This window comes from Microcebus murinus, chromosome 9, assembly GCF_040939455.1.
Source record: "Microcebus murinus isolate Inina chromosome 9, M.murinus_Inina_mat1.0, whole genome shotgun sequence".
Lineage (NCBI taxonomy): Eukaryota > Metazoa > Chordata > Mammalia > Primates > Cheirogaleidae > Microcebus > Microcebus murinus.
In genome coordinates, this window is record NC_134112.1 from 45493390 (window position 1) to 45509209 (window position 15820).

At 36.4% G+C, this 15820-nt stretch overlaps 1 protein-coding gene across 2 annotated transcripts; it reads right to left on the minus strand.

Annotated features, from left to right (window-relative positions):
• Nucleotides 1-903: 903 nt before the first annotated feature.
• On the minus strand, nucleotides 904-5246 carry GNGT1 (G protein subunit gamma transducin 1). 2 transcript variants are annotated; one of them, XM_076006182.1, is made up of 3 exons: nucleotides 5166-5246; nucleotides 4980-5082; nucleotides 904-1174 (listed from the first exon to the last, which is right to left on the minus strand). In XM_076006182.1, the coding sequence occupies exons 2-3, from the start codon at nucleotides 5073-5075 to the stop codon at nucleotides 1046-1048; spliced, it is 225 nt and encodes a 74-aa protein (XP_075862297.1). In that variant the 5' UTR covers nucleotides 5076-5082; nucleotides 5166-5246; the 3' UTR covers nucleotides 904-1045. The 2 variants fall into 2 exon arrangements, with proteins under 2 accessions (XP_075862297.1, XP_012612517.1); XM_012757063.2 differs by having other exon boundaries at nucleotides 4980-5085; nucleotides 5166-5240.
• Nucleotides 5247-15820: the final 10574 nt, after the last annotated feature.

The following is a 15820-nucleotide window of genomic DNA, read 5'->3' on the forward strand; positions in this document are numbered from 1 at the left end:
GAAGTTACGTTAAAACCATTGCCATTGACTAAGAGGTGAGGGAGAAAGGGAAACAGAAAATAAAACAGCAACAACAAAAATCTTTGCAGCACATACTCGTGCCAAAATAGGTGATCTGTGTATCAAAAGAATAGACTTCCTAATTCTGTAAGCAAGAGAATGTTTGGGAAAAATATGTCTAACCATAATATTTCTGGGTAGAATATTATAAGAGTTGAAAGGGAAATGGAAAACCATAAAACTATATACTAGCAACTCAGAATAATATGGAATCATCACAAAACATAGTAATTATTTTTTTACCATGTTTGCAGCTTTTTAATTTTTTAAAATTATTTTATTTTATTTTATTTCGGGATATAATGGGGGTACAAATATTTTGGTTACATGTTATGAATTTGCCTCACCCAAGCCAGGATTGGAGGCATGCCCTTTCCCCCATACAATGCTCACCGTCTCCACTAGTTGTGAGTTTACCCATCCCCCAATGACTATTACTACCATGCGAGCACCTTAGTGTTGATCCGTTAGTGCCAATTTGATGGTGAGTACATGTGACGCTTATTCTTCCATTCTTGTGATACCTCACTTTGGAGGATGGGCTCAAGCTCTATCCAGGAAAATATAAGAGGTGCTAGATCACCATTGCTTTTTTGTAATTGAGTAGTATTCCATTGTTTGTATATACCATATTTTGTTAATCCACTCATGAATTAATGGGCACTTGGGTTGTTTCAACATCCTTGCAATAGCACTATTAGGCATCTACCCAAGGGAACAAAAGATATTCCATAATAAAGACATCTGTACACGAATAGTAATTATTTTTCAAGAAGAATCAGTGTCTATTGTCATTTATGTTTTCAATCCCATGCTAAATACTTTAAGAAAAACATGTGCATGTGTTATCACTTGCCAATTTTTATTAAAAGTTTACATTTATAAATTCCAAAATTCATGTACATACTTAACAGTATTATTGCATATGAGAAAATTTGTACTGTCATTAAAATTTGAGATATTCCAAGGATTATTTTTCTTTTTTTTATGAAATCACACAGCCTCCTTTGAGCTCCTTGAATGGATTTTTGTCCTCTGGGATACCCTTTACTAGCGGATCTTCCCCAGATCTTTCTTCAATGTAATCCCTTACTTCTTCACAACATTTGGAAACCTCAAAGAGAAGGAGAAAGAGATGACTCATTTGGTTTAAAACAGAATAATGCAGATTTCAAGAATTTATTTATTACAGTACACTTTCATGTTGTATTTTTTTTAGTGTGATTCTCTCTGCTTTCTGCCAATGTATGTATATTTTCTAGGAAAGAAGAAGAAAGAACTGCTCTCTTCTCCAGCCTCCTAGATATCTCCAGACAAAGGCTAAACAGCTGGCCACACTCCAGCTGAGGGTTCACAGCAGACTCTGCCTCCAGCTTCTTCAAAGGAAACAAGATCCAGGGATCAGAACGCAGCTGGCAACACAAGTCAAGAATGTCATCAGAGTGAATATTGATTAAATCTTTTTCCTCATTCCAAAAATATGACTTGTAAAGGTAGAAAAGAATGAATAATGATTAAACGTCAGGCTTATCACCACACCTGAATTCTCAGAAGTATACTCATGTAATTTTACTTTAAACCCATCTACAACGATTGAGCACTGCAGTGTGCTAGGTAAGCTCCAAGAGGTGAGGGACCTTTGGCTGATTTCTTTAATGCATCCCAGGCATCTAGAACAGAGCCTTCCATTAGTTAGTGCTCAGTGAATAATATTTGCTGTACTAAATCATTTGTTTTGTTTACGAGCTTGTTCTTTCATTTGTACCATTAAGGTAATGATTTAGTAAAAATCGGGTGTTAATTTTTTAATGGACTCAGCGAGAACCTGTTAATGTACCATTTAACACTCCTTCTAGAGACAGCCAATATTCTGTACATATGTAAATATAAATGTGTGTGTGTACACATACATACATATTGACTCAAATTATTCAAACCATTTTAGCATCAACTTGTTTTGCTTTCAATTAATACACCTTTCATGACAGTGACACAGAACTACTTTATTTTTGGCAGTCCATTAAGTGGCCATTCCATAAGTTATTTAATCAAAGTGTTGGTTTTTTACAATAAAATCCTTGTGCCATTTTTGTATGCAAATTCCAAGCAACATGGGACATAAAACTTAAAATTATTTTACAGCTATGCAAACTCATTAACTATGTATTAAAACAAATTATTTCCAACTGGGTCAAAGAAGCATTGGTCAAGTGTCTCCTTCATAGGATGATATTGCAGATTTATACACACTTTTGAAACATGCAGTAATTTAGATTCACCTTTTCCCCTTCAATGGTCCCACACGCTCCCCCAAACCCCAGCTCTTCTGGTCCTATCCAGATGACAGGAACAGAGGTGTCAATTGCTGTTCTTAATTCAGGAGTCAGCAAGGGATTGGTTTTGACAGTGTCTGGCTTGGATCTGAGGATATGAGGATTAACAAATTACCTAAAATTATGTATGTGTATATGTTTGAAAATTATTTCAGTGAGGCTTCTTATAAATATATATAGTTTAATACAGGATTCCATGGCATAGTGGAAAGAGCATGGCCATTGGATTCAGGCCACTCTATGTGTGAATATTGGCTCTGCTCATTTACCAGTTATACAGCCTTAGTTGAAGTAGTTCATCTAAGGTTCAGCTATTTCATCTATAAAATAAGAATAGCTACATTGGTTGTCTTAAATGTCTAACAAGTGCCTGGCACAAGAAGATGCATGATCAAATGGTAGCTGTTTTTAGTTATTACTACAAAGATCGTCTTTAGTCACTGCTTATTACATTGACTTCTAGTCATTGCAAATCTGTCAGCTTTAGAAACTGGATGCTAAGAGTTGTCTTACTCTGACAATGCTACTTCCTTGACAACATCATTGATTGAGGCATAGTATGAACCAGTCTGGTTTGTAAATACCAATAATGATTTTTAAATAATAACAATAATAATAGGATAGAAAGCACTTGCTATTACCAAGTATTTTTCTCAAAGCTTTGCATATATTATTCCATTTATTCCTCTCAATTGCTGTCTGAAATAGATGGTATTATTGTTCCCATTTTGAAGAAACAGAGGCACAGGTAAGTTAGGTAACTTAGGCGAGAGTTACTCAGGCTAAAAGCTGTTGTGGAGCCATGATCTGAACTGGGAATATGTTTCCAGATTCTATCCACTTAACCATGCTGTACTGATACTATGTCATCCTGTGACAGAGTTATGGGTTCAGGACCCGGAAGTTCCATCATATATATTAAATATGATACTATTATATAATGATATGAATATCATATATAATATAATATTATACATATATATTAGAATAAATGTTTGTGCCCCCCCCCAACAAAGTCATATGTTGAAATTCTAACTCCTGAGGTAGGATTTAGGGGAGGTGATTAGCTTATGAAGACAGAGCCTTCATAAATGAGATTAATGACCTTATAGAAGTGACCCCAGAAAGCTTCCTCACCCTTTTCGCCAGGTGAGGACACAGTGAAAAGACAGGTATCTGTGAATGAGGGAGCGGGCCCTCACCAGACACCGAATCTAGTGCCTTGATCTTGGACTTCCCAACTTCCAGAACCGTGAGAAATAAATTTCTGTTGGTTATAAGCCACCCAGTCTACGGTATTCTGTTACAGCAGCCTAAACAGTAAGATAATATGTGCATATGTGTGTATATAAGTGTGTGTATGTGTGTGTATGTGAGCGTGTGTGTGTATACAGGAAGTTTTTGTAGTTTGATATTAAATTAGTTTGACTTCCAAGAGCAAGGAGACATTGAATAATGAGTATATAAATAATTAAACAGCTTTTTGGATATTTCAAGTTAAGAAAAACAATAACTCTCCTTTACCCCAAAAGTTTATTTTATTTACCCCAAGTTAAGGTAAAGGCTATAACTTGTTTGGTGTGTGTTATATGCTTTTGTGCTAGTTGTCGATTTAACTTTATCTTTATAGCAAAACATGTTTTTTTTCTGTACGGAAAGGGCACCAGGGAAGTTTGAGAAAATTTAAACATAAAAGAAGCTAAACATCCCAATTTTAATTGTGAGTAGGAGTTTTGTGCAAAGTATGAAGATAATACAAACTCCTTTTTTTACTTTGTCCTGATAAAATGAGATGTTTTCAAAATAGAAGATATACTTTTATCTCTTGTGGAGGGGTTTTTGTTCTATTAACATCCCTAAAAAGAAGATATCTAGAATACATATCTACATTCTCCAAGTTTCAGTCACTATTTGGTGGAAATTTTAATTTCTTTGACATTTCTGCTCCTTCTAATGGCAAAGAAGTCTTGGTAAACATTTCCAAGATTTATCAGACATTTTTAGGAGGAACCAGTGTGTTCTTGTGCTTAAACTTATCTTTATTTGCCAAAGAAGAATAAAATGTACTCATTTATTACTGACCATGATAGTACTGGAATGGATGAGTTCATAGCTTAAAGGATTTCAACAATATCAAAATATTGCATCAGATAAGTACAAACATCAATTTAGAAAAGTAAAAACAAAATGACTATTATGCATGACTTCATTTTATTGTTTGCTAAAATATGTTCTCTGTCTCATATTTTTCTTCTTTCTCTCTTTCCTCCTTTCCTCTTTTCTTTTTCTGTCTTTCTCTCTCTCTTTTTAACAACTCTTTAAAAATGTAAAAGCATTCTTAGCTTTGCGATCATATAAAAACAGGTTAAGGGTTGGGTTTGATCTATGGAAAATATTTTGACAACCCCTTGATATAAGAGTCTAAATCAATAGATGATTGTGATTATTAATTTTCTTAATCTTGGATAAGTTTTTATATGAACAATTTATTTTTAACAACATTGAGCCTCTCCAGTCAATGTTATCCAATCTGGTACTTCCAGAGTATCTAATTTAAAATAAAATTGAAAGAGAGCAACAATTTACCATCATTCTTTCCAGGGTCACTTCTTTCTTGAGCTGGTCAACTTCCATCTTCAGTTTGTCCTTTTCTGTCAGGTCCTCAATATTGATTACTGGCATCTTTTGCCTACTGAAAAGGTAGAAGGTTAGTGCATATACCTGAATTGCTGGACTCGATTCAAATCAGTCTTCCATTAGCTCTTAACTTACTAAGTAAACTGTTCTTTGTTCTATTTTAAATTTCTCACAGTAACCAATTTCTCCTGAGGTCTCTCTGGCTCTCTCTGAACAATTCTAGCACTGCCTTGGGATTTTAAAGCTTCTTCATAATCTTCACTAATATGATTAAATCAAGCATTTGACTCTAAACACCTGTCAGTAGGTTTGTGGGGAGAGGTCAGCTGAGTCAGTATGTAATCTAAAATCCTTAAAGCTCCTCCTTTCCCCTGGTCTTTTGCATAGTGTAAAATTTTGGGTTTCCAATCCTCATCTTCAATTCCAAAGATCTCCACTATATAATTTATGCCATTTAATTGAGAGGTCATTTGAAGGACTGCCCATTAATCCTGTAAATTGCTAGAGTATTTAATCTGGTATTAAAAGGGGGCCATATAAAAAGGGTCACTATAAATTCATTATAAATAATGAATTAAAATGTAAACCAATAGAATGGAAATGTGGAAAATAAATAATCCTTTTAATCAGAAATAAACTAACATATTACTTACAAGTGTTTCTCCAAACAATCCCTGGAATTTGTATGTAACTGTCACAATGAACTGGATAATGATGATGAGCAAATGTAGCAGGTTGAAGGGGACATAGTGAGTCTGATCTACCAATGTACATCGCACAAGAATAGATTATTTCTCCTGCCTTCTCAACAATCCTTCTCCCCAATGAAATCAATGGGTAATGGGGAGGATGGCTCAGAAGCTGGTGGTACTCCCATGAAATTGTCTGGAAAATATCTCATTGTAGCCAAGTGGCATCATGCCTACAGTCTCTTCTATTTGTCTCTTTAGTCCAAATTTTATAATGAAGTATTTTTTATAAAAGTAGACATAATCAGATGACATGATATTTCAGAGAACAACATAACATTGCACATCTATATGAAGATACACAGCTAATATTAATAATATATCAGTACTTCACCTATCTCTTTGTATTTATATGGTGTTTTCATTTCCAAACCTTTGAGGGAAATATTATTTCCCTTCCCAGTCTTATAATATCCTGTTCTTCTCTGAGAGATAGTTTAAGATATCTTTGGGGATCAATGCCTGCATAGAGCAGCACAGAAGTAGAGAACACCCTATGGGTATCCAAGCCCAGTGTTTCATATGCTTTTCATTTTTCACTATTCTGTTCATTATTTTAAGAAATAATATGACAATAAAATGGTATTTCTTCCCATGTAATAACTTTTGCATTTGAGAGCCCATTCTCATTTTCATTTCCACCTTCCTTCTTACCCCTTCAGACTATACATAAAACTCCCTAAGTATTTCTGCTGATCATTTTCACCTGTTGACAATGTTCTTTACATACTTTTCTTCATTCTGGAAAACGTCTCATCCCTCTAGGTAATGACTCTGACACTTCAGTGTGTGTAAGCATCACTTCAGGGAACTCGCTAAAATATGGGCCCAAGCTTAGACATTTTGATTTAGTAGATCTAGAGTAGGGTCTGGGTTTTCATTTTCTCTATTCCAGGGAGCCCTACCATATTATTGCCAATAAAATAATTATTCACTGGTACTTGCTAGCTGTGTGGGCTTGACAAAGTTACTTAACCTGTCTGTGCAACAGCTTGCTGGAAAATAGGAGCAAAAATATTGCCTATCTTGTCGATTTGTTGAGAGGATTAAATGGGCTAATGTAGATAAGGACTGTAACTGTGTAGCATAGAGCAAGTATTCAGTACATGTTAGCTGGTTCTCTTCACTCTGGACCTCTAGACTTCCAGACTGTACTTTCTTATATGGTACCTGCTGGTAGGTGATCTTATAGGTACCCTTAAAGGATATCATGTGTACGTGACTTGGCTCATTCTACACCAGGCATAGCAGGGGCTGTTTTTGCCCTGCCCATATCTCCTTTTTCAAGGTCAGGTACCCATCCCAGCATCTATGACTGTTAACTGTCAATCTTCTCACAGCTAGGCCTTTGGCTGATGGGAACCACTTTACCTGGTGATGCCTAAGACATTATGCGCCCATCTTGTCCCTGAGGTTACCCTGTAGAAAATGGCTGGCTTATGTGGGGTCCTAGCAGCCTAGCCCCTTGCCTCTAGGCTGAAAAACTTTGTCATAATTGAGAACCTTCCAGAGATCCCCATGGGGATGGTGCAAGACTTCTGAAACCACTTTTGACTGACTTATCCTTCTGTCCCATCCTGCTTTCCTTACCCCTTCAGAAGTTCCTCCTGAGAACTTTGCCTCAGTAAATCACTTCAGCAAGAATCCCTTCTAGGAAGCCCAACCTAAGACACAGTGGATTATTCAGGCCATACCTTTCATAAATTTTATGTCCTCATTACTGTTTATTGTTCTGTATATTGTTTGGTATATAGAAGGGAACCAGGAAATATTGATAAAGTCAGTTAACCTATGTCATAAATATTCTACACCTAGATGTCGAAAAATATGCATATTATCTAACTTCATTTTATTAAATGATTTCTTAACTCTAAAATGCTATGATTCACGATGTTTAATAATATTTAATATTAAAAACCCTTCATTAAGAGGAAACATTTTTTAGAAGATTTGAGAATGCTTGTTAAATTTGATGTCACAGGTCTTGTGTGAAAAAAATCAAAGAGTGGGGATCAAAATTTTCACTTCCCTAAAGAACACAAAGGACAGTGTATACAGTCTACACAGAGATTCCAAATGTTCATATTGAAGCCAAGGATAAGAATTCAGATATAGCATCATCTAATTTACTCTCTATTCTATTTTGAAGATGAAGCAAAGGCACTTTGGAAAGTTCAAATGCCCAAACTCACACAACCAGAGGCAGTAGAGTTGAGATTACAACACAAGTGTTTGTTTCCAGATCTTGGGTGTTTTCTACTCCAGCACATTTCTCTCTGCTACCCTTCTGCAAACTAGTGTAAAGGAGTTGATTTGGTTTTTCATACCCCAGAATTACATGCAAAGTCCAGAGTTGATGACAAATGGCTCTAAATTCTTCCCCTTGCTCGTCATACACTAAGCCTTCAGGTTGGTTACCTCTCCATGAAAAGTCTTTAGATAAGCTAGGTCAGATTATTGACCCTGTTATCAACCATCCTCACCCCACTTTCAGTCAAAATATAAAGGGAAGACTGAAGACCCATAGCCAAACAAGCTAAGATAGCTGTTACAACTAAGGGGAAAACATACTCCAGTTAAGAAGGGTGTGTGTTTTATCTCTTTATCCATCCTTCACTACTACCGTTAGTGGATCTAAGGTCCAAAAATGCAAAGAAAGGGGGAAGGAACTATCTTAAAGTTGAACCCCATCCAAATCTGTGGCTTTCACTGGGAGGAATACTGCCCCCTAGAGGCTCTTTATGAATATATGTCAGGTTGTTTATTATGGTTTTCCTTAGTTTTCATGGGTGCAGATGAGGGATGTCAGATATCTAGCATTTTCCAGGACTTTGCTGCATAAGATGAACTGTGCCACATTTCGCATAACTGTAAAATATAATGTAAGACATTCACATAGACAAAAACCATATTTACTTGAACCTTGAACCTCAGTTCATTTTACATATAAACATGAAATATTTTTCATATTTGGTTTCATTATATTTCATGTAATGGTTGTTAGATACACTGAATTTTACAATAATGTAAATATTTTATAAATAAAGGGAAGATAATGAACCAAAAACTCTTTTACACTTTCAGAAAAATCATGTCACTGACTACAGCCATGAATATGGCATATATGTTGGTCTGTATTCTTAGCTGTTAGGTCCGTGGTGATTCTACACATAACAAGCATCTGACCACTTCATTATGTTTAGTGATAATAAAGATTTTCATATTGAAACCCATCTTTATTCTTTGTAATTTGCTGCTTTATTGTATTCTGCAAAGAGCATTTACGTACCATATTGATGGTTTTAAATAAGCTACTATGAGATATTTTTTATAGAAGCAAGATTCTGGGTTAGACAGAACTCATGGTCATAGAACCCCAGAAGGGGAGGAGGAAACTCACATTGTGTTGACTTTTCTTGATCTTACACACCAGGATCAGTTTTTACTAGCTGAATATGGCCAACAATGATGATACCAGTTTAAAGAATTATTAAGGGAGTAGCTACTCATTGAGAAATGAGAGTTAAAAATAGCATAGTTTGTGAGGCAATTTCTGTCAAAACAAAACATTTTTTAATGCTTATATTTCAATACATTAAGAATTCTTTTAAAAAGTTACGTTGACAAAGTGCAGGAAAAAAGCAAATATGCTCAGCAATGCAAGGTCACAACAAACAGAGGAGTGGGAGTTTCCTTAACTACATAATGTTTTAGTGATTTTTAAAAACACTTTGGGAGAACAGAACTCTTTAGGGTAGCGTAAGTGCCTCATGATGTCTTTCAGAATTTCCATCCAGTTTCTTGTTAATTAATTTTAGGATCAAAGTGAGCTACTATAAAGTTCAAAGGCTGCCTGCATCAAATTACCAAAGTCATACTTCACAGATGCAGAAAAAATAATTCTAGTATTCATTTGGAACCAGAAAAGAGTCTGAATAGCCAAAGCAATCTTAATCAAAAAGGACAAAGCTGGAGGCATCACATTACCAGACTTCAAACTATACTACAAGGATATAGTAACAAAAGTAGCATGGTATTGGTACAAAAATAGAGATAGACCAATGGAATACAAGAAGACAGAGAGCCCAGATATAAAACCATCTGTCTACAATCAACTGATCTTCGACACAATAGACAACAATGTACACTGGGGAAAAGAAGTCCTATTCAATAAATGGTGCTGGGAAAATTCTATAGGCATATGCAAAAGAATGCAACAGGACCCCTACTTCTCAGCACTCACAAAAATTAATTCAAGATGAATAAAAGTCTTAGATCTAAGAAATAAAATCATAAGAATTCTAGAGGAAAATGTAGGTAAAACTCTTCATATGGATGTATACTTACTCATTCTATACCATTCTTTTTCATCCTAGCATTTTACTTGGAACTATAAAAGCAGAACAGCTAACATTTTATTCACTCATCCATCCAACAAATATTTACTGAATGCCTATTTAATGCCAGACATGATTCTACATGCTTGAGGGTAGAGCAGAGAAAAAAAAATTGCCTTTAAGGTACTTACATTTTAGGGAGGGAGACAGATAATAACAAGATGCAAAAGTCAAGTATATATTTTGACTAGGTTAAGTGCTAAGGAGAAAAATAAATCAGGACAATATTAAGAATAGGAAGTGTCAGAAATGTCTCAGTTACAGAGGGGGAGGCCAGAGAAGTCCTCTCTGCAACAATGCCACTTTAGTGAAGACCTGAGGGAAATGAGGAAGTGGGCTATGTAGGTATCTGAGAAGATTATTTCAGGGAACAACAAGTCCAAGGAGGTGGTGGGCCAGTATGAATACGAGCAGCCCAATGAACATAGGGGAGGAGTAGCATATGAAATCAGTGACCATATAGATCTTATAGGCCATTGTGAAAACTTTTGTTTCACTCCGAGTGAGTAACTTAGAGAAAACATTGGAGGATTCTGAGTAATAGAGTGACATTATCTGTCAAATACTTTAGCAGAATCATTCTGGCAGCTATTTGGAGGCCAGACAGTAGGGGGAAAGTGTGGAAACAAGAAAGAGGCAATTGCAGTCAAGGTAAGATATGATGGTGGCTCAAATCAGGATGATAGGAATGGAGGTGAGGACAGTGGTGAGATGCTAAATGTATTTGGAAAGTAGAGACAACAGGATGTGCTGACATATCAGATGTAGAATGAAAAAGAAATTGAAAAAGGCCAAGATGACACATATGTTTCTGGCCTGAGCAACTGGAAGAAGGGATTTGCTATTTCCTGCAATCAGGGATATTTTGAGAAGGAGAATATTGAGTTCGAGATGGCTGTTACCATTCATTTGAATAGGCAGTCTGGAGTTTAGGGGACAGGCCAGAGTTCAAGGGAGAACCATGAGAACAGAGAAGAACACCAAGTGTCAATAGGAAATAGAAGAGAACAAAGAACTAGATTCTGGAGCAGTAGGAAATGAGGGAAATAAAATAGAATTAACAAATGAGAGTGAGTTTGCTGTCCTGATAACTAAATGAGATATTAGCTAACAACTTTTGAGCATTTGTCATGTGCCAGACACTCTGATATATGCTTACTTGTAATGCCTTTTTATCTATTTTATTTACTCTTTTTTCCCTCTGTCTTTCTACCTGTGCTGATAAAATGATAGCAGCTATCATGGTATTCATTTATTCAGAAAATATTTATTGTGTAAAAACCATGGTCCAGGCACTCTTTTGATTGCTTACAATTGAAGCAGCAAATAAAATCAGCTTTCTTATCTTTTTCTGTAGTTAAAGCTCATCACTGTATAAGTCATTCTTTACAGTTGAATTATTTTGTCAGATAAATGGTAGTTTATAGTTTTTGGGTTTTTTCAACTAATCAAGTTGATCACAAATTTTATCATTTTTGACTTTTTAAAGCCAGTTGCTTTTTATATCAGTTGCTATTTTGTTACATGAATACCATCCTTTCTCAACATGTTAGCTTATTTTTAAGGTACAGGTGACTTATAGACATCCAAATATCTTCTATGACAACTCACTTTCTTTTCCAGAACAACTCTGTTTCTGTTTCCACTGAGACATTTGAATTTTTAACACATTGGAAAAGAAGAGGGATAGTGATAATAGCAAATAATTTGTTTATTTCACAGATGATCATGAGACCCTACTTTCCAGGTCCTGTTCTTGGCACTAGGATACAGCAATGAACAAGACAGGCAAGCTCTATGCTAGCACAGAGCTTGCATAACAATGAGAAGATCAGGCATGCAAAATAAAACTAGCAAACATAATAATTTCAAATGATACATTCTATAAAAAAAATTGTGATACCATAATATGATAAGGAGTGGCTGGGATGTGGAGTCACATTATACAGACTGACTTAGAGGGAGACTCGTGGGAACCAGAACCAGCTACTGAGAAGGAAACAGGAACGTATAGATCAGGAGATGAGTACTTGGTGAAGAAAGAAGGGCTAATAAGCAGAGGGAACAGCTCATGCAAAGATTCTGAAGTGGGAACAAGCTTATAGTGCCAGGAAAATAGAACACACAGTGTAGCTTGAGTATAGCAAGATCAGGGGACAGTGATGGATGAGGTTAGTAAGGAAGATGGTGGCCAGACCACATAGAGCCTTGCAAACTATGGTGAGAAGTAAAATGAGAAACTGAAGGAGGGTTTTAGTTTTACGTTGAAAGAGCGGGATGTTGTGACATGGTCTAATGAATAAAAATACTCTGACTTCCACGTAGGGTTGAATGGGAAACAAAAGTGAAAACAGGGAGTTTAGGTAAGAACTGAGGGTATTGATCCCTTAAGAACTTGCCAATTTGAACGATATTGTTTGTTGTGGCCACAAAGAGATACGAGCAGATTAAAAACGTGTTTTGGAGGTAGAATTGACTGGACTATTGTTAGATGGGGTGATAAAGCAATGAGCAATGGGAGGTATCAAGAGTGATGCTAGAGATTTTGCCTTGAGAATCTAAATAGAAGAGTCATTTACAGAAAGAAGGGAGATTGAGGGCATATAATCAAGACTTTAGGACATAAAATGTTTAAGATGTCTATTAGATATCCAAGTGGAGATGCTAAGTCGATATAAATGTTTGGAATTCAGAGAGGAAATCAAGACTACACACAAATATATGTATATACTGGTATAAGTGTGTATAAGGTTTATATGTTTATTTATTTGAAATTACATAAGAAAAGGAAACAGAGAAGAGTTCTCAGGGTCTTGGGTTATCCCAGCCTTCAATGGTCAGCCAGAAGAGGACAGATTGAGATGGAGCAGTCAGCTAAGTAGTGGGAAACCGAAGAATGTGATATCATGAAGACTGAGAGAAAATACTCAAGAATGAGATAGGATTTGAAATTGTCAAATACTAATGAGAAGTTAGACAAAATGTAGATGGGAAATGTGGCCTTGGGTGACCTCAGGACAGTTGCTTGAGAGGTCTGGTATGATGTGACAACATGATGGTGCCCTTGACAATAGCACTTCCTCCTGTTCATCTTCTTCCCGATTTGGATGTTTAAGTGGAGTGGAATGTGGAAAAAAACAGGAAATGAGGAATGGAAGCAGATAGTAGAGGTAATATTTTTGATAAATTTAGGTGACAAGGGAAGTAGTAAAATGGAGGAGCAATCGGAGAGGGACGTATTCAAATATGAACTTCAAGTTTGGGTTGGAAAAAAGTCAGAGATAGAGCAGTGCAGATGAAAATCATTAAAACCTGGGTGTGCGCGCTGAAGAGTAAGAGACGGGCAGAGCTGATGCTGTAGAGGACTGCAGCCTTGAGGAGGTAAGTGAGAAAAATACGCAGAGAAGTAGCCAAGGGGTTGGGCTCTGTTTGGACCAGGGCATTACTTCTATTGTGAGAGCAAGGAGAACTAAGATGTGTGAAATCCAATTGACCAACAGGAAAAACTCACCCTTCCCTGGCTGGTTCAGCATATTTAGTCAAGACCAGTGTACTCGACTCTCTTCTAATGCAGACCTTTGAGTTACACTCAGTTTTTATCTCAGCTTATAGTCAATAAGAGGGAGAAATAGTGAGAGTCCTAGGAGAAGTATGCTCCTTTCAAACTGTAGCCTCTGCCTGCCCCAAATATCAGATTGTCTCTCCTGTGTGATTTAAAGAGACAAAAGTTTTTTTTTCACATAAAACTAGAACACATGAACATTTGGAGGCATATGGTACTTTAGGAATTAATGTATAACTAACATGACATTTGGGCTACATTATAAAAAGGCAATATTTTTGCAAGAAAAGGTGTCTTTACATTTGAAAGGTCAAGGTCCATTATGTTCTGCTAAATATAACCCTGCAAATGAGGACTTCAGTGATTAACACTCTCAATCCTCTAATCTGATTATTAGCTTTGGCAGATGTTCCTCTTCGAGCATTATGGCAATGTATTTAAATTTTAGCCGCCTATTTGCTCTATGAATGAATTATGAACTTTATATTTGCATAAAAAAGAAATCTGAGATAGAGCTGCCCAGGTACTGAACAAGAGGTCATGAACACGTGTTATATATAACAAGTTTGATTTCTGCCTCTGTTAATGTGGAAGAAAAAAAATGCGTGTACGGTCAGTGTAACCAGGGGATCAGGATTTGGAATGCCTGTGCTAGCTGTATAGCTTTGGTAAAGTTACATATCTATCTAAAACTCCAGCTTCCTAGTTGCAGAGTGGGGAGAATAAAGTATCTCCCTCAAGTGGTTATTGTGGGGGATTTAATAAGCTAATGAATTCAAGGTACAGTGCAATAAAAGGTCTCACTAAATGATCTACCCATTAGTGTTGATACTGCTATAGATATTCCACATGGCATACAGGAATTAGGGGGAAGTTTCTCTTCCCTTCCTCATTTTTGACATGCCAGCAGCTTGGTAACCCAGGCTAGAATTTTGGGTAGGTGGTGAGGCTGTACTGTTCTGGGAGGTCTTGGATGAAATAGTCCAAAATTTGTCCCAACCTTCTCGGTGCCAGACACAGTTAAAGATGCAGCAACCTGAGTGAGAGAAAAAGATGGTTGCTACTTGAGTAAGGCATGATGACGTTTGAAGGAATGTACATTCAGGAAGAAGAGGAAAGAGATTTCTGAGATTCAGCCCTTCTGCAGAAGGCGATGCTTTGAGCTCCAACATCTGAAACAACCATCCAAAACAAACAGCTCATGAAGGAAGGGGGCTCTGTGTTTCACAGGCATAAAGATGTAACGTCAGATATGTTTGCATGGATGCTTACATTTTATTTACTTTCTCCTCTATGATCCCATAAAACCTGGTACATATTTTTGATATCGTACTGAGAACACTACATTGTAACTGGGTCATATAGTTTTTATCTGTCTAACCTATTATGCTATGAGATCCAATGTGTTTATCCCAAACACCTAGCACAAAGTTTATCACTTTTTAAACATTTTATGAGTTTATTTTTTAAGCAGGTGAATGAAAGAATAATCACAGTAAAAGACACATTATGTTCCTTTGTTATCTCTTTCTTTCTAGGGGGAAGGAGAATAATAAAATTAGGCATAGAGAATGTCCCATCCTTTCATACGGCTTCATCTTATCATATAACACTCTCAAATGCACTGCATGTCTGACAGAGGGCACATGAGAGCAAATGTTTCCTATATGGTCTAATTAGCAAGAAAAATGCCTAGTTGGTGAAGGAGTTGCCTAAATTTTATCAAAACCCTCATGACCATTTATCTCTCAGAAGTGAGAAACTGCCTTCCTTAGCAGATGTGTAAACTCCTCATTTGTGCCAGCTGGACTCATTTCAGATTTTATTTTGACGGGGCTTAAACTAACAGACAGGAAGAACTGTCTTTGCTTATTAAGCAGTTATCAGTGTAACTCCTTAAATGACTATGTTATATGATATGTATCCCCAAATCATTGGGCTAAATTAAATGTTGTCATTCACTTGTGAAACCAAACATGCCACCTCTCACCAAGGTGTTTGACAGAGAGGAATGCCATCTGCCTCAATCCCTTCTTTAAGTTCTTGGTAATCTACCAAAACTGTGGGGCTCTCAGATGATAG

What these genes read in the sequence shown, in the direction of transcription:
- GNGT1 (XM_076006182.1), bottom strand. Translation starts at nt 5,075, where the DNA reads ATGCCAGTAATCAATATTGAGGACCTGACAGAAAAGGACAAACTGAAG. An exon ending in TGACCCTGGAAAGAATGATG is followed by an intron (nt 1,175 to 4,979) that starts GTAAATTGTTGC and finishes CTTCTCTTTGAG; the next exon opens with GTTTCCAAATGTTGTGAAGA.